This window comes from Tiliqua scincoides, chromosome 5 (assembly GCF_035046505.1).
Source record: "Tiliqua scincoides isolate rTilSci1 chromosome 5, rTilSci1.hap2, whole genome shotgun sequence".
NCBI lineage: Eukaryota > Metazoa > Chordata > Lepidosauria > Squamata > Scincidae > Tiliqua > Tiliqua scincoides.
The window spans coordinates 143364040-143389231 of NC_089825.1; the positions used below are offsets into that span (position 1 = coordinate 143364040).

The window sequence follows — 25192 nt, forward strand, 5'->3', positions numbered from 1 at the left end:
CTGAGCTTCCCCTAGTTGTCTAACATTCATCAAGGAAGTTCTAAACCTTTTCCTAGCTGTTGTCGCTCTGCCTTAGCATAAAATCTGGGAGGCAGTTTTGTAAAAGGTTCCTTTCATGCCTTCCCTCCCATCCAGCAGAAACCCATCAACCTCAGCATGGAGGCTGGTTGCAGCTTGTGCCAGCTGTGGGTTTCCTTTACCTTCCCTGCATGATACCAAAGGCCAAACCCCTTGGAGCATTTGGCCAAAAGCCATCTTCCAGAGTGTGAGGATGCAACAATGAGCTCTTAACTAGACAGGTTGATGGTTTCTTAAAAACCAGAAGAGTTTATTAAAATGTAGAAGAAAATAGATAAGGTGAAATTGGATACTTGATTAGAGAGACTTATTGTCCAGTCCCATCCCCAGCCACTCTAAAAAATGGAGGCGCTCACTGCATGCTATGAGGGAGAGCTCAAGGCTTCTGGTGGTGCGGACATATCGTCACCAGCCATTCACACAGGTGGCCCCATTGCATGCAGTGTCACTGCTTCTGAAGTGCTGATGGAGATGGATTCCGGTGATGGAAGACTAGGTCTATCAACAGAAGGTGCCCATAGGATTGGGCCCTAAGGCTGCAATGTTAAACACCTCTACCTTGAAGTAAGTTCCATTGAACACATTGGGATTGATTTCTGAATAGAAAAGCAGATGGTGGCAAAGAAAATAAAACCAGCTTTTAATGAAATAATCCCAACACTCTAAGGGGATCTTTTTTCTCTTTCTACCCTGGTGGGGTATCGAGGCATGAGCAAAGTACACCTCCATGGCAGAAGCAAAACATACAACAGCCCAAGCTAGCCTTCCCTTCTCAGGAGATGGGGAACCGAGGCTACACTTGCCTCATTGGCTTGTTCCAGGAGAAGAAACTTGTCACCCAACCTGTTCAACCACCCATAAACTATGGGCAGATGAATGGAAGCAACCAGCTGGCTGGGTGACCAGAACCTTTCTGTCCTTTTGTTCAGAAGGGAATTAGCCCAGATGATTATATTTCTCACCCCTTTTTCTTCTTGGGCCATCATGAGACATTACCAGGGCTTCCTTGCCTGTAACTGGGAATAGTGAAGACTAGAGAATTCATAATAGCAGAGCTGAATGTGGAATCAAACGAGGTCACCTTCATTTTAAGTATAGGCAAGGGCTATGCAAAGAGCATGAAGCATTCCATTTGCCATACTGTGCATGAACCAGAGCCCATTTCATTGCAGGTTAATTCCGAAGTACTTCCAGCATCTCTTTGTCATGATGTTTGCCATGAACGAAATCGAGAAAACCGCCAACCTCTTCCCCAACAAGACACTGGATTATGTAGTGATTGACAACTTTTACAATGCAAAGGGTTCCTGTTCTGGAACTATGCAACTCCTTTTCACAAAACGGGGACATCCCCTTAATTACATCTGTAGCAAGGAAAAGAAGCTCATTGTCATCATTGGAGGGCTCGTTCCTCAGAACTCGAAGCTGATGCCTCACATCTTAAATATCTACAGGATCCCACAGGTATGTGTGTTCCCTAATCTAGAGAGAGGTACAGCCACTAGGATTGCTAGGAGAGCAGACAATCAGGGCTACAACAAGTGAAGACAAAAGACTCTTCTCTGTCCATTTAGCACAGAGTTGGAATCAAATGTTAATCAAGTGATGTGTGAAAATGTCAAAACCTGATTAAGTTCTTAAAAAACCACATTAAGGAGCAAATAATTTGTACTGAATTAGCAGCAAATCTATGTGGGCAAAATATTTTCTCCAGTACCTTCCCTTGAGGAGGCCTCCATGAATGCCCCACACTGCAGGATGCAGTGCATAACACAATGACAGCTGCATTAAACCTGAAAAGTTGGACAGGATTGGGTCCTGAGAGCCCAATCCTATGCCTGTCTACTCAGAAGTAAGTCCCATGATAGTAAATGGAGCTTACTCCCAGGAAAGTGTGGACAGAACTGGAGCCTGAATGAATTATCTTGGTCATCCTGCCCAAAACACTACACCCCAGAAAATGGAGACTTCCAAATTTTTCTTACAGGATCAAGTACAAAAAACTCTACTATATAACCTGCCAGGCATTTGAGAGAGGACCTTTTTATTTAGCAATAATCAGACGTTTGTCTGCCCTAAAAAGCTCATTGTCTTTCCCCTTAGCTCAATTATGACTTCTTCAATTATGCACTGAGTGACAGAACTCAGTTCCCTTCTCTCTACCAGATGGTCCCAAATGCAAGATCTCAGTACACTGGGATTGTTCGACTGATTAGACATTTCAAATGGAACTGGATTGGCCTCCTCGTTTCAGACAATGACACTGGAGAAACATTTCTGAGGACTCTCATTCCCAGGTTCCTCCAGAACAACATTTGTGTGGCTTTTACGAAGGCTATCCCAGAAGCAAAGACATACATGGATGAAAGCACATCCTTTTATAAACATCTATTTGGGATTGGATCTACTCTCTCTGCATCCAAAAGCAACGTGACTGTTGTTCATGGAGATTTACGATGTATGGAAAGTTTGCGAATGCTTCTATTATTTTATGAAAATGCACAGCAAGACCCAACAGAGAATGTTTGGATCATGACATCTCAGTGGGATTTTGCAACCGTAATAGACACGCGTTTTTTCACACCCAAATCCTTCAATGGTACCTTGTCATTCACACTCCACTCAAAGGATGTGCCAAGATATGAAAACTTCCTTAAGACAATAAATCCGTATCGGTCTGTGTTTTCTTACTCGTATCATTTCTGGTCAACTTTATTTCTGTGTACATACCCCATATTTAACTTGTATGTACCAAACACCGGGAACTGCACTGGGAAGGAGAAGCTGAGCAGTCTCCCTAGTTCTATATTTGAAATGAAAATGTCCGGTGAGAGCTACAATATCTACAATGCCGCTCATGCCGTAGCACATGCTCTCCATTCCATGTACTCTTCAATATCCAAGCATAAATGGAAGGGAACTGGAGGCACAGGGGATGTTTGGGCTGCTCAGCCATGGCAGGTAGGAGTTTCCTGGAAGCCTCTACTGTGTACGGTCACGGATGGACTTGAATCCCCTCTTGCAATGCAGCTGGACTGAGCGAGAAGTGAGACAATATTTTCACTTTAGTTTGTCTAAGACCAAGTCCTTTCTATTTGGAAAGGGACTGGCAGCCCAATCCTCTGCATGTCTACTCTGCAGTAAGTCCCATTAGAGTCAATGGGGCTTACTTCCAGGAAAGTGTGAATAGGATTGGGTTGTTAATTACCTGCAGCGTCAGCCAAGTATTAACAGTTTTTAAGCTCATTCTTAACAGTGAGGAACCCAGTTGAGGCAGGCTGTCCCTCAGTTCTGCTACTATGTTGATTGCCTCTGAACACAATGTCACAATGTTAGTATGTCTACAGTGGTTTAGCTCGTGGGAAGCAGGAAGTACCATGTGACACACTCAGGGATGGTGATACTATGAGTGGCCTAAACTTTTGTGTTTTTGAATCATGCCATCATGATATATATCCTTCGATAGGTAACTTAATGCAAACTGTAATGAAAAAAACCATGTTATCTGTTTTCTGTCAAACATTCAAGGCAAATAACAAGGAAAGGAAAACACAACTGCCTTATATAACAAAAAGGGGATTTCTTTAACTGAAAACTAACCAATGCAACTTGGGGTGCAATCCAAACCAACTTTCCAGCACTGACTTAGCTGTGCCAATGTGGCGCGCACTGCATCCTGCAGTGGGGAGACAGTCAAAGGGGCTCTTCAACATATGGGCATGTTTGTTACCTTACCTTGGGACTGCATTGCAGCTAGGTCAGTGCTGGAAAGTTGGGTAGGATTGTGCCCTAATTGTTCCAAGAGCAAATGAGGTGTGATAAAACAGCATGGAACCCATAAGTGTTAGTCTGAATCAGCTCCAATTTCCATGGATCAGAACTCACACTAGCACTCCTATTCTTTTGTGTTTGTCAAGTTTGCCACTTGTTCTTTGTTGGTGACTGATTTGTTGGGTGACTTGGAATGTTGTATAGTAAAATAAATAAATAAATAAAGTTAATGGGGCTGACACTAACCCTAGTCATGTCACCAGTGGGATGTTTGGGTGGTGTCAGTCACTGGCTGAGTTGAAGTTAGTTAGTCACTTTTAAGTTAGTCACTCTTAAAGTGGACCCCAGAAGCTGATGGGGACAGGATCACAAGGAGGAGGACATGTGGGGGAGGGGATAACATTAGGGATGGAAAGTTTCTTATCTTGGAAGGACGGAGATGAGTAGAGGAGCAATAGACTGAAAGATTCCTATTGGGGGTTATTAACTGAATTGTGAATTCTGGTGGAAATTGGGAATGGGAATAGGAGGAGGGGGTGAGAAGAACTCTGAGAAAGTTTTACTATGAGAAGTTTATAATAATCACAAATAAAAAATATTCTCGTGGGTTTTGCTTGCATGCAAGGTCTTTCAGGTCACATGGAATTCCTGCAGCTTTCTAACTAGGAGGAGGGGTTGCAAGTTAATGTGGGGCATTGGGGACTTTGTGTGTTGTTGGTGACTGCCTTAGATGACTTTAAAAGTGGGTTCCAAATATTAATGGTGGACTACAGGTCTATCCGTGGTTATTAACCATTCTGGCTACATTGAACGTCCAGGTGCAGGGGCAGGATATCACAGAGTACTAGGTGCAGAGACTTTCACCCCCTGCTTGTGGGGAAATGTTCAATGCCTTTATTTTCTGGCCTTGATAATTATTCATTTCATGTCATGACTCCTACTGAAAATAATTTTGTCGTATACAGGGGGCGGTGTCAAAAATATATGGGCCCCGGATGTCCAATGACCTAGCCATGCATCTGCAAGTATAATCACAGTCTCTGCATTGCCAGAAGGCCAAGGTGGCAGATTCCAGTGATCTCAAAAGAAGTCCTGCTCCACAATTGACCCCAGTGTTTTATTTTTCTTGTCCTCCAATCAGCTTCACCACTTTCTTAGAAACGTTCGCTTCAACAATAACGCAGGCGAAGAAATATTCTTTGAAAATGGGGAACTGGCAACAGATTTTGATATCGTCAACATAGTCACGTTCCTCAATCACTCTTTCCGTAGAGTCAGGATAGGAAAGGTGGACCCCTGGGCTCCTGAAGGAGAAGAGTTTGCCGTTAATGGAAGCGCCATTGTGTGGAAACAGAAGTTTGATCAGGTGGGAAGGATCTGAATGCATTTTCTGAGCTTTAGTTCCATAGTTGTAGAAGAACTCAGACGTACTCTTTAGCAGGTGCCTGGGAATGCATATTCCTGTACATGATGCACTTACTCTGAAGCAAGCCCTATGGTATTCACTGGGATTTACTCTGGATCTGTCAGCCTTCTGTGATTATCATAACAGCGGTGCAAGAGTAACACCTACAAATGTGGCTGACTTGTTATAATGTTTGTGCTTGTAGACTAGGATGAATAACATGGATAATATATGCCAAACTCTCATATGTGTAGGCTTATGTTATCCATGCTCTTTTGTGCCCTTGTTTGTCCATCTCTTCCTATGAATTTTCAGGCCGAATTGATTATGGTGATGAGAAGAGGTGGTATGTAAAGCAACTAAAGGAAAAGACTGAAGGAGACTGAAGGATTCTATATATAGAACAATATTGTAAGGACCCTCATTGGAACTAACTAGGACAGCCCACCTATGTAAACTGTCTTGAGTAATATCTGATGAGAAAGGCCTTATATAAATACAGGTGTGCACCACTTAATAACAGGGCCACGTCCCCTGATCCCTGTTATGCGATTAGGTCATTCAGTGAACATTCAGTCCAATCTATTGTTTTTGTTGTGTAAACAGACACCCCCTACCAGACACTAGCTGGCTGCGCAGGCTACTGGAGACAGATGGCCTCTTCTTTGCATTAAGAGCCTCTCTGTTGTGTAGACAGACACTGTGCTGCAGGCTACGGGAGATGTGATTGCCTCCTTAAGAGCACCTTCTTTGTGCTTTGACCACCGTCATATATGCGATCAGTCATTGAGTGAACCGTTGTTAAGCAGCGCACCCGTTTATAGAAGTAAATCGATACCTATAAGAGGTATCTCAGAGGAGCTCATGAGATGTGTGTCATAACTGTATTCTCGTGCAGAACAAACCAAACCAAACATCACAGCAATGATAAAACAGTTGATTTCCATGCTTACCCTTTCTCCTTTGGGGTTTTTTTGAAGATGCCGCCCCGATCGACATGTACTGAGAGCTGCCATCCTGGACAGACAAAGGTGGTATGCCAGGGGGAGCAGATCTGTTGCTATGATTGTGCTCAGTGCTCTGAAGAGAGGATTTCCAGCCAGCTGGGTAAGTGAAGAAGGTGATGCTCCATCCAATCGGTGTTCCAGAAGTTTGTGGAAATGAGCTGCTCAAAGGTCTTCCAGCCCAATCTTTTCTTTCCCAGCACTCATAGGGACTGTGGCGTCAAGGAACTTTTGTCCCCTTCCCCTGAGGAATGTCTCAATTTTTGTTTCTCATTTTTGCACCAGCTATTTTGCAGGCATAGCTGTGAGAACCTTCATGTCAAGCTATTAGGTCGTACACAGAGGATAGAATCTGGTGGAGGAGGCCTCTGCTACTCCCACTCCCCTCCCACCCCATCTCTTCCCCAATTCCCCCGCTCAGAATGGAATCGCAAAACCGAAAGGCCATACCACTTCCTGGTGGTCCCACTTATCTCCAAGGTCACCTGGCATTCTTCATCCAGAACTACTTACTCCAAGGGTGCCGTAAATGTGCTTTATGACATATTTACAGCACCCAGTGCCAGCACTGGAGCTCAGCACCCGTGCTATGAACCTTTAGGATTGGACACTTAGGGCTCAATCCTCAATTCATCATACTGATGCAGTCAGTAAAGCAACAGTTCAGCAGAACGTATGGCCCAGTCCTATGGGACTGTTATGACAGTGGGGCAGGTGTCTACTGTTGTAAAAGGCCCAGTGATGGAGTGAAGCTGGTGCCACCACTGGGCCAAACCAAGCATCTGCTTCAAAGCAGCTGCAGATCCGGAATCACATTGCTTCAGGTGCCAGTAAGTCAGAAGTGGGGCATGTTGTGGCTGAGGAGAGATCAGGCCAGAGAAGAGAGGAGGTGTTTCCTGGTGGAAGCAACAGGCACCAGGCTCTAATCCTTGAACCTTGCCTCGGAACACTCCCTGACTCTCCTCGGAAGTGCATCAGCAAAATGGAGGAGGAGACCTACAGGTGACTGGGCAGCCTATATGCAACGTTGCTGGCTGGCTGTTTGCCCCCCATGACAGCACACACTTCCTAGGCACAGCACAGCTGACATTTGGGTAAAGCCTGATGCCAGTTTTACTGAGGGTTGACATTCAAAGGCTACCTGGATGTGTTACATACATGGATGGGTACAAAGAAACATGGGTGTGAGTGATTTCTTTTGTATGTATTAATTAGCACACTTCATACTATGATTGACTGCACTGTTGCCAGACAGGATCAGGTGACACAGGCACACTTTGAACTGTTGAATCCCTGCATGTTTCTTTTAGATGCAGATCACTGCAGTGACTGCCCAGAGGACCAGCATCCAAGCGGGAACCAGGATCACTGTATTCCCAAAGCCATCACTTTTTTGTCCTATGAAGAGCCCTTGGGAATCGTTCTGGCTTCTTCTGCTCTGCTGCTCTCCACCATCACACTTGTGCTCGTGTGGAGCTTCATTCGGCACAGGAACACCCCCATTGTCAAAGCCAACAACTGGAACATCACCTGTGCCCTGCTGTTCTCTCTGCTGTGTTGCTTCCTCTGCACATTTCTGTTCATTGGGCAGCCCAGAAAGGAATCCTGCATTCTCCGGCAGATCTTGTTTGCCATCACCTTCACTGGGGCTGTTTCTTCAGTGTTGGCCAAAACGCTCACTGTGGTCCTGGCCTTCATAGCCACCAGACCAGCGAACAGGATGAGAAAATGGTTAGGGAAGAGATTGGCCATGTCCGTCATCGTGGTGTGTTGCCTAATCCAAACTGGCCTCTGTGCAGCATGGCTTGCAGTGTCTCCCCCCTTCCCAGAGCTTGACGCGCACTCCCTGATAGGTCAGATCATAGTGCAGTGCAACGAAGGCTCAGCCTTCATGTTCTCCATTGTTCTGGGCTACTTGGGATTTCTGGCCCTTGTCAGTTTTGTGGTGGCTTTTTTGGCCAGAAGGCTGCCTGATACTTTCAATGAGGCCAAGCTGATCACCTTCAGCATGTTAGTCTTTTGCAGTGTTTGGGTGTCCTTTGTGCCAGCCTACCTGAGCACCAAGGGGAAATACATGGTGGCCGTGGAGGTCTTCTCCATCTTGGTCTCTAGTGCTGGATTGTTGGGTTTCATCTTTCTCCCCAAATTCTTCATTATTGTGTTGAGGCCCCAGCTGAACACAAAGGAGAACTTAGTAAGGAAGAAGAATTTTGTTACCTGACTGAATTGATTGAGTACCTTCATCCATAGCATTGTGCATGAACCCCTTGAGATATGTCAATTGTTTTATAGAAACTCATGTGACTGCCTTCTCTATTCCCAACTGTTCCTCTTGGACATAATCCTGAGATTCATTTCAACTTTCACCAATCTGACATTTCAGGGTCAATCTAATTTCTCGTTCCTCCCATCTCCTCCAAGGTGGTGTCATCTGCTTTAGTTATCCTAAGCTGTTTGATCGAAAAATAATAAATGGTTATGAGGATGGTGAACTGCATCTTTAAATTAATTGATTAATTGATTCTTGCTTGTACCACTTCCTGATAGGTCAGATCATAGTGCAGTGCAACGAAGGCTCAGCCTTCATGTTCTCCAGCACCAATGGGAAATACGAGGTTGCCGTTGAGGTCTCCATCTTGGGCTCTTGTGCTGGATTGTTGCATTTCATCTTTCTCTCCAAATTCTACATTATTGTGGTGAAATCTTAGCTGAACAACAGGGAGCAGATTGTAAGGAAAATAAATTGGGTATCTGACTGGCCTTCAATTTTCTTTTCATACTTCTCCTTCCATTCAAGTTTATGCCTTGTAATTTTGTACAATATAAACTTCTATTATATTTGTATTGCAATTAGCAGATTGAAACCAGTGAGATTAGATAATAAATGAGGGTGAATTGACTCATTTTCCTCCCAGATGCAGTAAAATGTGTTCTGTTGATCCCTTTGGGAGATGAGACTTAGATATGCTTCTGTCACGTACCTGACACTTACATCTGACCTGACAATAGAGAAAGAGATTTCTATCCAGTAATGCAGGACGCTGAGGTGGTGCAACATTTGTGTCATCACAATTTCACTTATGGCAGTGGATAGCTAAATGGCACCCATTTAGGACCAGGGATGAGCAATCACGGGCCCTCAGGTCACAAACGAAGGTGTCTTGATGAGCTCACTCCACAAAAGTTCTCACAGAATTCTAGGGGAAGAACAGGTCTAGAATTTGGGTCATAGGAAACTTTATGTATTTCCTGTGACATTAAGATCCATGTGACATTGTTTCATTCCTTCCCAGTCTGAAATGTGATGTTTTAGTTGACCAAGAGCCTTAAAATCTCAATGAGTCATGGATGGGTCCTTTCCACCCGCTTTCTACACCAGTATAACATGTCTTTAAACAACCCCCCCTCCCAAGAAAAAAAAAATTATCTTCAATGAAGACTCGGAGTCACATTTCCAGGTTTCAGGAAGGAAGCAAAGCCACTTTTCTGAGCCTGCCCTCCTTCTTTTATTAACCTCTCCTTTTGCGCAGTACAAAGGTCAGTTATGTAAACATTGCAAGCTTGCTTTTCCATTGTGCTGAAGCAGGATTGTTTACCGAATGTCACACTGTTTGCTCATGATCAGGACGTGCTCAAAGTGTGCTTCCTGCGGGGGGGGGGGGGCAAATGTGCTTGCCGGACTGCCACGTCAGCAAAGAATGAGGTTCAGTATTTTTCATATACATTTGCTTCATCTCCCCTTTTTTGTTTTATTTTTTATGGGGATGGCAATACCCTTGTAGGCACTTGTGGAGCAAGTCTAAGCCTTATCGGCTAAGTAAAAGAGTCCCAGGCCGGTGTTGTGGGGTCAGCAAGCGCATTGTTTGACACAATTAGGGGATACATTGAATAAAGCAACAGCATGATTAGAATAGCTATTCCAAAGATCCCATACCCAAAGGTCTGTCTAAGCCATGCAAAGTTTGGTAGCCATTCTGTAAGCCAACCCCAAAACCTGCTAAAGCAGGGGTGCTCAATAGGTGGATTGCGAACTACCGGTAGATCGCGAGGCAAAATGAGTAGATCGCGGAGTGCCGACCCCCCCTTCAGGTGCCTCTGGGAGGAAACACCAGGAGTAAGGCCCATTGTACTCAATGGGGCTTACTCCCAGGTAAGTGTGGCTAGGATTGCAGCCTCACAGCCTAATCCTAGGCATGTCTACTCAGGAGTAAGTCCTGTTATACTCAGTGGGGCTCAAGGTACACCAACATACATTGTACACTTAAATGTTATATGTTATGATGGCGCGAACATTGTAAAAAAAACTCTGGTACATCTCCGTGCCTTGCTGGGTTTCAAAGTAGCTCTCGAGCCAAAAAAGTGTGAGCACCCCTGTGCTAAAGCCTACATCTTGTTGTATTTGTGCAGTAAGATTTTTTAGCTCTTCAAGTTGTTCCTCTATACTGCGGCTGTTATCAGTTAGATTAAAGCAACACATATTTTTAAATGTTGAACATCCACGATGATGTTTAAATAACAAGAAATCAATGGCTGCTTGATTGTCCAGAATTGCCTCATGTAATTCATGTTGTTCTGTATTTAATAAAGCTATCGCTTGAGAGGTGGCATTAATGGCCTTTACAGCATAATAAGCTAATTTTCTTAATTGTCTAGCGTTGCCCACCGCTAGTGCTGGGATTCCTATTCGGGAGGTTGCCAATGAAATATACTCGGCTTTACTTAACAATTTTATGTTTGAATCACAATCATTGTGGAGCGTTAGAGCACGTTTGGCTCGAGCAATTGGCTTAGGAGGAAACATTATTACAAAACGACTAAGGCAGCACTCTGCGCCATTGGTTAGGTTGGCTGGAATAAAGTTAAAGGTTCTGCTTCCACATGTAAAAAACCATCCCTTGGGCAACATGGTATGTTTGTACTCGAAGGAGACATTCTGAAAGTTGGAGCAATTGAGTTGTGGGCCTGGGGGTTGATAGCAGAGTTTAGAACAGTTAACAAACTGGCCACAGGTAGCATTGAAAGCAACCACATATGGTGTATTTAAGGACAATGCTTCCAGAGGCAATTCCTTAATTGATTCTCCCCATTGGAGGTATCCTTCATACCCCTGGCTTGTTAAATTGGTATTAGTAAGATTTTGTAATAGCCAGGCATCATTATTTATATCGCCTGGTTGATGGCACCCAGGAATCAGGCATGTCCCCAATAGATCCCCCGCAGTGAATTCAGTGGACAGACAGAAATGTGAAGTGTTAACAATCTGAGTGAGGCACTCCCATAAATTATATTTTAAACACGTGTTGACCAGCCCCCAGCGGGATCACTATCAATAGTAGAAAACACATCATTAACACCATTGAGTTTTTTGTAACCTCAGCCATCATGGCTAGAAGCAGTTTTTCAGGGGTTTCTGGTTCACCGGATGTCATCAGCTGCCTTTGGGCCTTCGATGTCGGCACCTTCAGATCTCCCCAGGTTATGGGATGAGCCTCCTGTCGAGGTCTTTTGGTTGACCATCTGTTCCTTGGTTGCTCCTGTAGTCCCAGCGTCATCTGGAAGTTGGGGATCGGATTCTCCAGGCCCTGATGCCACGACATCCTTAGCTGGCCGCACACACCGCACTGGTACCCAAAGCGTTCCTGTGGGAGTAAGCACAGCAGCATAGCCTCGCCCCCAAGTTACCAATGGGGCTGGGCCTTTCCATTCTGGGTCTGGCAGTTGTCTATAATAAACCATGTGTCAGGGTAATGGTTTCATGACTCCTTCATTTCTTTCATGAGGAGTAAACCCTTCTGCATTTAATGTTAAAAAATTTAAAGTATATAATAGAGTGTTTCCTGAATATGTATTGGCCCAAATAAATGATGTCTCATATCCCCTGTTTTTAAATGTTTAAATAAGAGGGCTTTAATAGATCAGTGGGTGCGCTCTACAATAGCTTGTCCTGTAGAGTTATAAGGGATGCCGTGTTTAAGAATAATATTCCAGGTTTTGCAAAAGGAAAGAAGCTCCTTTGAAGTATAAGCTGGAGCGTTGTCTGTTTTTAGTGTAGCTGGTTTCCCCATTACTGCAACTGCATGTAAAAGGTGGGCAATCACATGTTTGGTGGTTTCCTTTTTAAAGGAATAAGTATCAATACATACGTAAATAGGGTTTGAATTCAGGAACATGAGTAACATCCATTTGCCATAATTGGTTTGCATGGGTCCCACGGGGATTTGCTGCATGCAGGAACAAACAGGGGGCTCGAGAGCAATGAGGACAAGCATGGACAATTGTTTGTGCTTGTGATAAGGGAATTAAGTATTGTTTCACTAACATTCACTAGTTATTTGATTTTTCTTTGTAAACCGCTTTGTGAACTTTTAGTTGAAAAGCGGTATATAAATACTGTAAATAATAATAATAATAATAATAATAATAATAATAATAATAATAATAATAATTTTTTGCAGATTGATGGGAGAAGGCGTAACTAGCTATGGGATCAGAGAATAAAGCATTCACTGATGAAATAGGGAGGCTCCTAAGTGTCTGATCAGCTCTGTCATTTCCTTCAGATAAGAACCCCGGAAGCTGGCTATGACTATGAATGTGGGCAGCAAAATAAGGATGAGTTCGGTTTTGAAGCAAATTCTGCAAAGCGAGAAACAGGCTTAATAAATTGTGATCAAGCTGGGATGTAATGCATGCTAGGGGTAGAAGTTCTAAAAGATTGTAGACATACTGGGTGTCCACTATTAAATTAAAAGGCTGATCACTCATGAACTTGAAAGCCATAATAACAGCAGCTAATTCAGCTCTGTGGGCAGAGGTTTGGAGGCTAGCTGACTCTGGGCTTTTGTTGACAACCCCCACCTAGCCAGACAGCGTCTGGTCAAAGGAAATTTAGAAAGATGAAGGGGGGTGGGGTGGGGAGAGAAGAGCCCACTTGTTTGTTTATTGGACTAGCATGCTACAAAGGAATGCAACTCTCTTTGAAAATGACCGGTTTTTTTCTATATTTAAAGCACTGCTTTCCGGCTTTAGAATTTTGTTGTAAAGCAGCAGCGAGGAGGGTGGCCTTATGACTTTGAGCACCTACATTCTGACAAGTTTTTAACATATCAGCCAGCACTAAGCCTCTTACTGCAGTCAAGGGTTGGAGTGCTTTCCTGCAATCTTCATTTGCATTATCTATTGCTAGTTTTAACAGCAATTCTTCAGCTGCCTCGGGATTTTCTACTTGCTTAGTAATTGCCTCCTGGAGGTGATTTACAAAATCCACGTATGGTTCTGCAGCTCCCTGCCGGACTGTTGCAAAAGACTTGCAGGGCTTGCCGGAACCTTGTGCAATGCCCATAGGGCACAATTAGCTGTCTCATTCAAATACTGGTTTCCTAATTGCATTTGCATGTCTGTGGCGCTAAACTGTCCTTCCCCTGCTTTCAGGGCTTCTCTGGCCATGGCTTCCATGACTGAAGCCTGCCTGTGAGGGGTAGTTTCTGGCTGTTCTTTCTTTTCTAGAGGAGCTGGGGCAGAGGGGGCAGGAACATAAGCTGGTGGGGGGAGATTTTCTTTAGGAGGGGGATTGCTTATTTTTTCCTCTTGTTCCTGTAACTCTGGCTGCAGAGCACAGCGTCTAATGCCATCAAGACAGAGATGCCATGCATGAAGGACCTGAATGGGGGCTCATGGTTCTGCATGTAATGTCTGTCCAATTCGGTCCTAGTCTTTTATCCTAAAAGTGCCTCCCTCGGGATACCAGGGGCACTGCTCCCCAATGGTATGAACTAATGCTGTAACCTCCCGGGAGGGAACAGGATGCTGAGCCTTATGAAGGAGGAATTGCAAATCATTGCGATGCTGGACTTGAGCCGCCAACAGGGATGCCCCCATATTTACCGGGACCCGAGGATGCAAGGACGCATCTGAAATCCTTGCCAGGCATGGTAAGCTGGTTTGGGATGTCCCGCGTCCCTGTTTGGGCACCAGATGAAGCAATGAAGACACGAGTCACATTTACAGGGTTCAGGAAGGAAGCAAAGCTGCCTTTCTGAGCCTGTCCTCCTTCTTTTATTGACCTCCACTTTTGCCCAGTACAAAGGTCAGTTGTGTAAACATTGCAAGCTTGCTTTTCCATTGTGCAGAATCAGGATTTTTTACTGAACGTCACGCTGTTTGCTCATGATCAGGAAGTGCTCAAAGTGTGCATCAAGCGGGGGGGGGGGGGGGAGTAAGTGTGCTTGCCGGACTGCCACGTCAGCAAAGAGTGAGGTTCAGTATTTTTCCTATACATTTGCTTCACTTCAATACTCAGGTTATTCTGAATGCACTGAATTCCCCATGGGGGGGCGAACAGACACACAACCATTGGCTGCGAATCAGACAAACATGTTCTCTTTACACCTGCAGATAGTCAAAAAAGTTCTGGTCTGCAATGACCTGTCCTATAATTCGAATAATCCCTGCCTTCAGCTCATGAAAGCATGAGGGGCAGACAGCAGCCACTTAAGGATCTTGTAACTAAAACCCTTGAATTCTCCTTGGGATGTTCTGATGTGCAACATTTGTGCCATCACAATTTCACTTATGGCAGTGGATAGCTAAATGGCACCCATTGAGGACCAGGGATGAGCCATCACGGGCCCTCAGGTTCCAAACGAAGGTGTCTTGATGAGCTCACTCCACAAAAGTTCTCACAGGATTCTAGGGGAAGAACAGGTCTAGAATTTGGCTCATAGGAAACTGGATGCATTTTCTGTGACATTGAGCTCCATGTGATTCATTCCTTCCCAGTGGTTCATTCACTTCACCCAGTGGTGAAGTGGTTCATTCCTTCCCAGGCTGAAATGTGATGTTTTAGTTGACCAACAGCCTCAAAATCTCAATGAGTCATGGATGGCTCCTTTCCACCCACTTTCTACACCAGTATGACATGTCTGTCAACACTCCCCCCCCCCCCCAAAGTTATCTTCAATACTCTGGTTATTCTGAATCCACTGAATTCCCCATGCGGGAACAGACACACAACCATTGGCTACAAATCAGACAAACATGTTTTCTTTACCCCTGCAGATAGTCAAAAAAGTTCTGGTCTGCAATGACCTGTCCTATAATCATAATAATCCCTGCCTTCAGCTCCTGAAAGCACCAGGGGCAGACAGCAGCCACTGAAGAATCTTGTAACTAAAACCTTGAATTCTCCTTGGGAGCTGGTGATCTGCTTCAATCCCTTTATAAAGCCTCTCTTCAAAACAATGTGCATCAGGTAGATTTAGGAGACTAAGGCTGCAATCCTGACCACACTTTCCTGAGAATATGGCCCATTGAACAAAATAGAACTTACTTCTGAGTAGAGCTGGTTAGGATTGTGCCCTAACTGAAGATAACCTTCCTCAGTGGATCTTTGAGAGTCAGACATGGTGTGAAGGCCCTGTTTCCCTCACCCCTTTGGCTGTCAATGTTGTTTCCATAGTTTTGTTTCCTTGTTTGCAAAGGCCGATGGTTGTGTGGCCCCAGCACTGCAAGTGTCCGTGTCGCCTTGAGAGTCTTTGAGTGCAATTGAGACTGAGTCCAAGATATGCTCCTGTTCAGGCTGTTCTCGTTGCTGCTGCTGCTGCTTTTGCTTCTGCCCCATGTTGTCAGCAAGAACTCTAAATCCAGGTGGGGTCTGCTGCCCAACATTCAACGCAGCCTCCGAGATTCTTCTTCCGATGATCTTGTCATTGGCGAATTTGTCCCCCTCCGTGTTGCTGAACTGAAGGAGGTTTATTTCAGCAAAACTCTGGATGTGTCTCCACTGGAGGCTTAGTAAGTAGCTCTCTTCTGCTTGAAAGATGTACCAAGGGCCACATTGGCAGTCTGGTTCTCCTGCTTCCCATGAATGGTTGTGTGGTCATAGCGCTGTGAGCATCCATGTCACCAGGAATGCCTTTGAGTGCAGTTTGGATGGTGGCCTCCTTTTCTCAGCCCCATCCATGCAGCTGTGTGTGTTCATTTTAATTCTCATAGTTGCCCTGATAAGTAGCCTGGAGTTCCTGTGGTTTCTCAGATGTGATGGGGAGAGCTTTGTAACTAATAATAGATTTGAGTCTGGCTACTCGTGTTTAAACACAACCCTGTAGTATCTGCTTCATGCTGGATTCCCACAGTTTTTCTCTTGCTTTGAGTGAGAGGCAGAAACATCCCCAATTATTGAGTTGAACTGATAATCTGCACTTCGTTAAAACCAAGGCACAGTTTCCAATGTGGTAGTGAACCTGTGTCTGGTCAGTTCCAGTGCAGACTGGAGGTTGGGACTGCATGATATATTCCTGAGATATTCAAGAGAGTCACACCACATAATGAAATCTGTATGGACGTCCTATTAGACCTGATCATCACTGAGGTTAAATACTCTTCTCCTGACAGGGACGTTTCTGATCATTTTCTTTCCCCATTGATTTCTGTAGTAAAGAAAAGGTGTAGAAGGGAGGGGGGGAACTCTAAATATATTTTAGACAATGATAAAGTATGAGAGATAATAATACGAAAGAAAGACAACTAGAATTTTAAGGAGAATTTCAAGGAAACTCGTAGAAAGAAAACTAGAATTTCAAGGAGAACACCAGTCTAGAACCCTTGTCCTTCATATACTAGCTTTCTGCCTGCGTGGATTTTATTTTTGTACAGAGGAGCATATGAAGTGGCACAGCCAGGCACAGAATTATTTCTGTACTGAGAACTACATCTGGTCTAAGAGGCAGGAAGGCAGTGAGGATCTGTCAGGCTGCTATCAGAAAAAAAAACCACTAACAACCACCCACCCCATAGGTTGGCATCTTGAGTGTGTGTATGTTTATTGATTTAATCACCTGTTCCTTAATTGTACAATTTACTGATTTGTTTGGACTCTGGGCAGATTACAGCAGTGACCAACAAATGTACTGATCAACTGCATCCCTCAAAAGGTTCAAAATCTGATTTAGGAAATGGAAAAGATGTGGGGAAACAGCAGCAGACCAAAGTAATATAGTAGCCATCTTTTCACAATGACAGTGTATTTATGAAGGTTTTGCCCTAGTGCTGCATCTACACAGTGACTAGCATGCTGGTGACACAGGGGTGTGTAGTGGTGGGGAGGCAGATGAGACAGAGCCTCCCCACTGGAGTTCTTTGAGAAGCTCCGCCGCCATGTGAGATGCCCAAGGACCCAGAACCCATGCACTCTGTACATGGGTTGTGGGTGTTTGGGTAGCTCTTATGGCATCAACGCTTTTTGAAGAACTCTGGTAGGGAGGCTCTGCCTCACCTGCCTCCCCACCCACTTCACGTCCCTTCAGTAACAGCTTCTAAGAGTCAGAAAGGCCATGGTGGGTACATGAATCCAGCAATGTGCATTGGGACCTCACACTACATGTCAATCTCATTGCAGCATCATTCCCAAGTACTACCACCATGTCCTGACCTTGGCATTTGCTGTGAGTGAGATCAACAAGGATGCCATCCTCTTACCCAACAGCACGTTGGGATACAAGATCTATGAAAATGCTTACAATGCCTTAGGAACCAGCTTTGGAACAATGTCCTTCCTTTTTACAGGACAGGGGAACCCCCTGAACTACCACTGTGGTGGGAACAGGAAGCTGGTGGCCATCATTGTTGGGCTCACCCCCCAAAACACCAAGCAGATGCCCCATATCCTACATATCTATAAGATGCCACAGGTATGTGTAATTTTCAAGATGGAGAGGTGCAACTCCAAAGAAATGAAATATTCCTCATCTCTTGGTTCAAAGCTAACTGCACCATCTATTCCAACACACACTTTCCAATGTTGATGCCTTCTCTCTAAAAGCACTTTAAGAAAGGGGGATCAGAATGGGATAATGGCAGAGGTGAGTAATTAACCTGTTCTCTGCTCACATCATATACAAATTAGCCAAGTGTTAAACTCTTTATTTGGAAAAGTATGGGGGGAGGGGGCTTTGGAGTGAAGAAGCTCTAAGAAACCAGGGATCCAAAATTCAGGCTTTTGCACCAACTGTAGAGTGCCTTTTGCCCTAAGCCCCAAGGGAGTTTCCAGGCAGAAGGATTTATTGCCCTGATTTTACAACACTGCAAGGCCATCCTTATAAGTACCAGAGCGATTACTGCAACACTCCACTGAGTTGCTTTGGGGAACCAAAGGTGCCTCTGATCTCTTTATTCCTTGATAGTTGGGGTGAAAAGAGACATCTTCTGGGCCTTGGCAGAAGAAAGAGAGAAGAAACCAAAGCAAGTGGAGAAGAAAAGGAAGATGAAAAAAGACCTGCCCTTTTTGGATTCTGCATTAGGGGAAGTTTTTTGCTGGCATCTCTATGTGACTGAAACACATCAATATTCAATAAAATTTTTGCCTTTATCTCGTATTTGAGGCGTTCTCTCTTTCTGAACTTGAACAGTAGAGAGAAATATGTGATTATTCCATATTATATTTGCACCCACCCTCAACCCTGTCTGACCTGCTGTGCCTTTAAGATGGAGCATCGGACAGTACAATCCTATGCGTGTGTTCTCAGAAATAAACCCCATTCGGTTCAGAGGGACTGGCTCCCACCTAAGTGCATATTGGATTGCGAGGCCTTACTAGTCTGTCACTGACTAGGTGCAATGTGACCAGCCACTTTGAATGTATCTTTATCTCCATTCCTATGGATGTTCCAAGATGAGGAAGGAGCAGTGTTCTTTAGTATCGTGTAGTATCATGTCCAGGGTGCAGAATCCTTGGATTTTTAGCCTAATATGTACAAGAAGATCAAATCCCATGAGACCAAACTTCTCCCTTGTTTGTCCTTTGTCATTTATATTCAGGATTAATGGTCAATGTGTCATGTCAAAGAAACCATTCTTTTCCTTCTTAGATGATTTATGGCTCGCTTGATCCTGCTCTGAGCAATAAAACTCGATTTCCATCTCTTTATCGGATGGTCCCCAATGAAAATGATCAGTATGCTGGGATTGTTGTACTGCTCAAGCACTTTGGATGGACCTGGGTTGGCCTCCTTGTTTCTGAAGATGACAATGGGGAAAGGTTATTGAGGACTCTCATTCCTCAGCTCCTCCAGAGCAATATCTGTCTTGCTTTTAAGGAAATTATTCCAACCCTGAAGTCATACTGGATGGAAGTAAAGCACTTATATGAAAATATAGAAAGAATTAGTTCTACTCTCTTATTTACCCAAATTAACGTGATTCTCGTTCATGCGCTTTCACGGTCTGTGGACTGTTTACGAAGGGCTCTATTTATAAATGAACATTTTTTAAACCACACAATCCGGACAGTTTGGATAGTAACAACTCAGTGGGATTTTGAAACGCTGTTCAATTGGGGCTTATTCACCCCCAAATCTTTCAATGGCACCTTGTTCTACACACCACACACAAATGATGTAGCAGGATATGAACGTTTCCTTGATACGTTAAACCCTTTTCATTTTAGACTTTATTCCATACATGAGTTTTGGTCTGTCGCATTTCAGTGTTCGTATAACTGGTACACACCAGGCAGGAAAATCTGCACTAGGAAGGAGAAGCTGAGAAATGCCCTGGGATCCCGCTTTGAAATGAAAATGTCTGGCCAGAGCTATGGTATCTACAATGCCGTGTATGCTGTAGCACATGCTCTCCATGTGATGTATTCCTCTAAATCCAAGCAGGAAGCAAGGGGCTATGGAGGCCTTTGGAACTTTCAGAAAATTCAGCCATGGCAGGTGGGAATAATTTCTCCATCTGTACTATAAAGATCAAGAAGTATGTACAGACATTACGCCTTCCCGGGATGAACTCAAGGATCTTGTTATTGGATTCAAGAATAGGTTGTCTGAAACACCGCTAATGTGAAATTTGGGGGGGGGGGGGGGAAGATGTCCTGGTGAACAATTGTGTTTTATGATTTCTGAAGAGGAGATTAAAATAATGTTGCCTTCTAATGTTAAGATTATAATTTAGCATAATAACTAAAAAAATGGTGAATTTTAACACTTGTCCCAGTTTATTCATTGGTTTCTCCTCCAATCTAGCTTCACTGCTTTCTGAAAAATGTCCACTTCAACAATAGTGCAGGAGAGCAAATATTCTTTGATGAGAATGGGGAGTTGGAAGCTGGATATGATATCATCAATTTGGTTGCATTTACCAATAAATCCTTCCATAAAGTCAAAGTTGGAAAGATGTTCCACCAGGCTCCTGGAGGAAAAGAGTTTGCCATTAATGAAAGTGCCATTGTGTGGAATCACAGGTTTAATCAGGTAGAAAGAACCATTACTGTAGGTAATGAACTATTACTGTAGAAAAGAACCAAACTGTAGGTTTTACAGTTGCAAGTTGTAATCCAGGTTGTTGGGTAACTGTTGAGATACTCTTGGCTGCTGTTATAAAGCTGGTGGAGCTAGTTGATGGTGGCATTTGCAATATGATATACAGTTAACCTGCATGTTATTCAAGGGTTACATTCCAGAGTCGGCATGTAAAGCTAAAATTGCACATACTCAAAATTACCTTCCAAATCCTTATATAAATAAAATATAATCCTTTATATATGATTATATATATAAGATATAATTTTTATATACTATAAAAAAGTATAAAAATACTGTCTTTAAAAACTATTGGTATTGTGAGAAGTAGACCGACAGAGAGAACAGCAGCTTCAGTCTCCAATGTCAGGCTCACTCTGGGGTACACATTTAGTGAATGGAATTGCAGGTGATGAATAGTCTGCAGTGTTTAAACTGTTTTCCTCTGATCTTTTTTTTTTTGTTTGTTTGTTTTGCCTAGTGCACATAATATACTTAGAGAGCTATTGGAATGATTTTTCATAATCAACTGCACATGTCTTTAAATGCATAATTTGGCCCTTGTGTGCTTTTTGGATATTTTTCACATAGGAGCCAAGGGGGCAGATGGGTCGGAATTGGGGCTGCACTGGGGGAAAAGTAAAAAAGTCCCTTTTCTTTACATCACCCTCCTGATGCAGATTGCCCCCAATCTGACACCTCCTGGTTACAGACACCAATGATCTGAAAAGGGACAATCTACTCATTTAATGCATTGTGTAGTTTAAACCTCAGAAACCATATGAAGTGCTTAAAATCTGCTCTATGAATGTGACATATTCAGACACTGCTCTCAAACATGCTACTTTTAAAAGCAGAAGAGTGCAGGGAAACAGTCTACTGTCACCTTGCAGCTCTCCCCAGAGTGCTTCAGGAGGTCTAATTCCAATTCATTGGGAAGTGAGTAGAGGGACTATGCATTCCCACTACAGGAGTGCATATATCTGTAACTGCATTGGGGTGGCTGATGGTATAAGTATCATGAAGCAATATGACAATTCTCCCCAGAAAACCTCTTCTGTTGCTTTTAGGTGCTGCCCCAATCCACATGTGTTGAGAGTTGTCGTCCTGGCCAGAGCAGAGCGGTTCGTCAGGGGAAGCCAGTTTGTTGCTATGACTGTGCTCAGTGCTGTGAAGGGAGGATTTCAAGCCAGATGGGTAAGTAAACACATTCAAAGCTAAATGGGGAGGACATTTCGATGTTTGTATAAGTGATCTGCGGAAAGGACTGGTTCATATAGGCATAAATGCCTGCAATCACAGTGATCACACAAATGGGTGAATGATGGGCCAATTCTACCCTCTCTTTCCTCTGCTGGAATATGTGTTGTGCCGGCAGAAAAAGAGGATAGGATTGCGCCGAAAAGCACTTTACGTTAGGCTCAGAGTTCCTGGGCTAAGATCACTTATGGAATGTTTTGATCAAATGGTGAATTTAATCTCGATCTTCCAGGGCCTTGTTCTACCCACTACACTACACTGCCTCTCAGGTTTGCAAGCTTTCTAAAGCTGGTCCTTGTGGTCAGTTTTACTAGGTATATGTTGCATTATTTTCAGAGGAATGCTATGTCCATAGAAATGTATGATGCTGAATTAATTAGCTGAACTGGGACATGACAGCTCCTATTCCACTGGTAAATTCTATATTATTTATTTATTTATTTACTGCAAAATGAAAAGAAGAGATCTCACATTTGGAGAGAGCATGGGGATATGATGAATATGATTTTTAATTAATGCTTTGTTTATTGTTTCTATGGTATACTACAACTTATGAAGTCTGATCATGATTCTCTGTTCATGCTGTATCATTATAATGCCAAACTCAGCTAAACAAAATCAAGCCCTGAACGTTAATCTGTTATCGGAATAAAAAGGTAAGGTAAAGGTTTCCCCTGCACAGTCGTGGTGCTCATCTCCATCTCAAAGCCGAGGGAGCCGGCGTTGTCCGAAGACATCTTCTGTGGTGATGCGGCCAGCGTGACTAAACGCCGAAGCACACGGAACTCTGTTATCTTCCCACTGAAGTGGTACCTGCTTATCTACTTGCATTTAGATGCTTTTGAACTGCTAGGTTGGCAGGAGCTGAGGCAAGTAACAGGAGGTCACCCTGTACTTCAGCACCAGGGTCTTGAACTCCTGGGCTGCCGACCTTCCAGCCAAAAGTCTAGTGTTTTTAACCACTCAGCCACCACACCTCATGCTATTGGACTACTAGTGATATTGACCACAGGCCATGTGTGTGATTCAACTTGTATTGGTCCAATGGCATGTTTCATACCATTCAGGGTCAACCTACCATAAGACTAAGGCACTGATGCCACTGGGCTAAGCAGGTAAGATGACCCATGCACATTTTGACATGTTGTTCAGATGCAGTTCATTGTGACAAGTGTCCAGAAGACCAGTATCCAGACAGCAACCAGGATCAATGTGTTCCCAAAATCATAACGTTTTTGTCCTATGAAGAGCCCTTGGGAAACATCTTGTCTTCTTCTGCTCTGTTCCTTTCTTTGGTCATGCTCGTGGTGATGGGGAGCTTCATTCAGCACCGGATGACTCCAATAGTCAAAGCCAACAACTGGAGCATTACTTGCACCCTGCTCTTTGCTTTGCTGCTTTGCTTTCTATGTTCCTTTGTGTTCATCGGCTGTCCTGGGAAAGTGTCCTGCATTCTCCGGCAAATCTGGTTTGCCATCGCTTTCACTGGGGCCGTTTCCTCAGTGTTGGCCAAAACCATCACTGTGGTTCTGGCTTTTGTGGCTACAAAGCCAGGAAACCACATAAGGAAATGGGTGGGGAAGAGACTGGCGGTGTCCATTGTCCTTCTCTGTTCTCTTACGCAAACTGGCCTCTGTGCAGTGTGGCTGGCCACCTCTCCCCCCTTTCCAGAGTCTGACATGCATTCTCAGATGGGCCAAATCCTCATGCAATGCAATGAAGGCTCTAATAACATGTTCTATATTGTCTTGAGCTACATGGGGTTCCTGGCCATCATCGTTTTAATGTGGCTTTCTTAGCCAGGACATTGCCTGATACTTTTAATGAAGCCAAGCTGATCACCTTCAGCATGTTGGTCTTTTGCAGTGTCTGGGTGTCCTTTGTCCCAACCTACCTAAGCACCAAGGGGAAATACATGGTGGCCGTGGAGATCTTCTCCATCTTGACCTCTAGTGCTGGATTGTTGAGTTTTATCTTTCTCCCCAAACTCTACATTATTGTGGTGAAGCCTGAGCTGAACACCAGGGAACAGCTAGTGCAGAAAAAGAATTTTAGCACTTGATTGATCACCTCCAATCTTTTTAAGCCTCTCTCTCCTCCCATTCAATATGGTGCCTTTTCTTTTATCCCAATGTTAACCTAAGGCTGTGGACAAGCTTGTGTCTCTTGTTATGGTTGTAAAACATTTAGGCGGTTTCAACCGTACAAGGAATAAACAAGGATGAACTGACTTTTCCGACTTGCTTATTAGCACTGACCCATTTCTCTCACAATAGCAGCAAAAGGGATTATTTTCTTTAGTTCTCCAAACAACAGTTGTGAAGATAATTTGTTGTGAAGCATTCATAGATTCCACTTAGACTGTAAATTGGTCCAACTGTTAGATATGGAAGAATCAGAGATGTCATTAAAGAGTTGCCTTATTTTTGCGGGTGCAGGTACTCTGCTAGTATCCGTAACAACACTGACACAGCTGAGCAGGCTGCCTCCTTGTGACAATGGCTGTCTGATGACAGCCTTGCATCACCTCCACATCCAAAAAGTCATCTGTTCCCACTTTGTCCACCCAATTGGGGGGGCACATACATGGGGAGTCCAGGTGCTCACTCCTTGCATAACCTTGGCACAGGTTACATGGAATTTGCCACTCAGCCACTGTCTTTCACTACAGCTGGAACTCTGCCACCACCATGGAATGCGGCTCATGCTCTATTGGTGTCCCTCCATCTGCGTGTGTGTTGGGGGGGGAGTAGGTAGGGTTGGGCTGACTCTCTCTGAATTCTGAGTGACTTTTACATCTTCTCACTCCATTATGACTATCTCAGTTGGCCCCATGATTTTCGCTTTTTCCAGTTATCCCCAAACCCCGCCATTCATTTCAGTCATTCACTGCCTCAGTGCGGAACAGTTAATGGCTGTGGATCAAGCAGACGTGTTTCTTACACTTTGCAAAGATCTGAGAAGGCTACTAGGAAGGACGATAATGATCTATGCAGTAATGATCATAACTACTGTAATCAGGAAGTGAATAGTCCAACAGCTAAAGAAAGACTCATTCCCACTTGAAGAACAAAAGCCACTGCACCTCTGAGGAGCTGATGACATGCTCAGCAACATCTGCAAAGGCTCCTTGCAAAAGGACTAGTTCCTTGCAGCCCAGTTTTTTCACTTCGGCAGATGTGAGAGTGCTTTGAAAGCGACTGATGATGCTTGGCTAATTGAACCAATGGATGTGGCCATCAAGCAGCTGGGTATTTATGGGACAATGAAGGAGTTCATCCTAGACAGGGGACAAAATGTTGTTGGACTCATAAGAACATAAGAACAGCCCCACTGGATCAGGCCATAGGCCCATCTAGTCCAGCTTCCTGTATCTC

General features: G+C 44.0%; 1 protein-coding gene and 1 pseudogene across 1 annotated transcript; both read left to right on the forward strand.

Moving 5' to 3' along the window:
• The first annotated feature begins 857 nt into the window (after positions 1 to 857).
• Positions 858 to 8479, forward strand: LOC136654041 (vomeronasal type-2 receptor 26-like). The gene is made up of 5 exons (XM_066630901.1): positions 858 to 976; positions 1251 to 1542; positions 4991 to 5215; positions 6235 to 6361; positions 7569 to 8479. Exons 1-5 carry the CDS (start codon positions 858 to 860, stop codon positions 8477 to 8479), a joined length of 1674 nt encoding a protein of 557 aa, XP_066486998.1.
• Positions 8480 to 15820: 7341 nt separating this feature from the next.
• Positions 15821 to 23877, forward strand: LOC136654042 (vomeronasal type-2 receptor 26-like; annotated as a pseudogene).
• Positions 23878 to 25192: the final 1315 nt, after the last annotated feature.

Coding starts and splice junctions, on each gene's coding strand:
- LOC136654041 (XM_066630901.1), top strand. CDS start 858: ATGGGGAACCGAGGCTACACTTGCCTCATTGGCTTGTTCCAGGAGAAG. Junction 1,543..4,990: donor ATATCTACAGGATCCCACAG/GTATGTGTGTTC, acceptor TCCTCCAATCAG/CTTCACCACTTTCTTAGAAA. Junction 6,362..7,568: donor GAGGATTTCCAGCCAGCTGG/GTAAGTGAAGAA, acceptor TGTTTCTTTTAG/ATGCAGATCACTGCAGTGAC.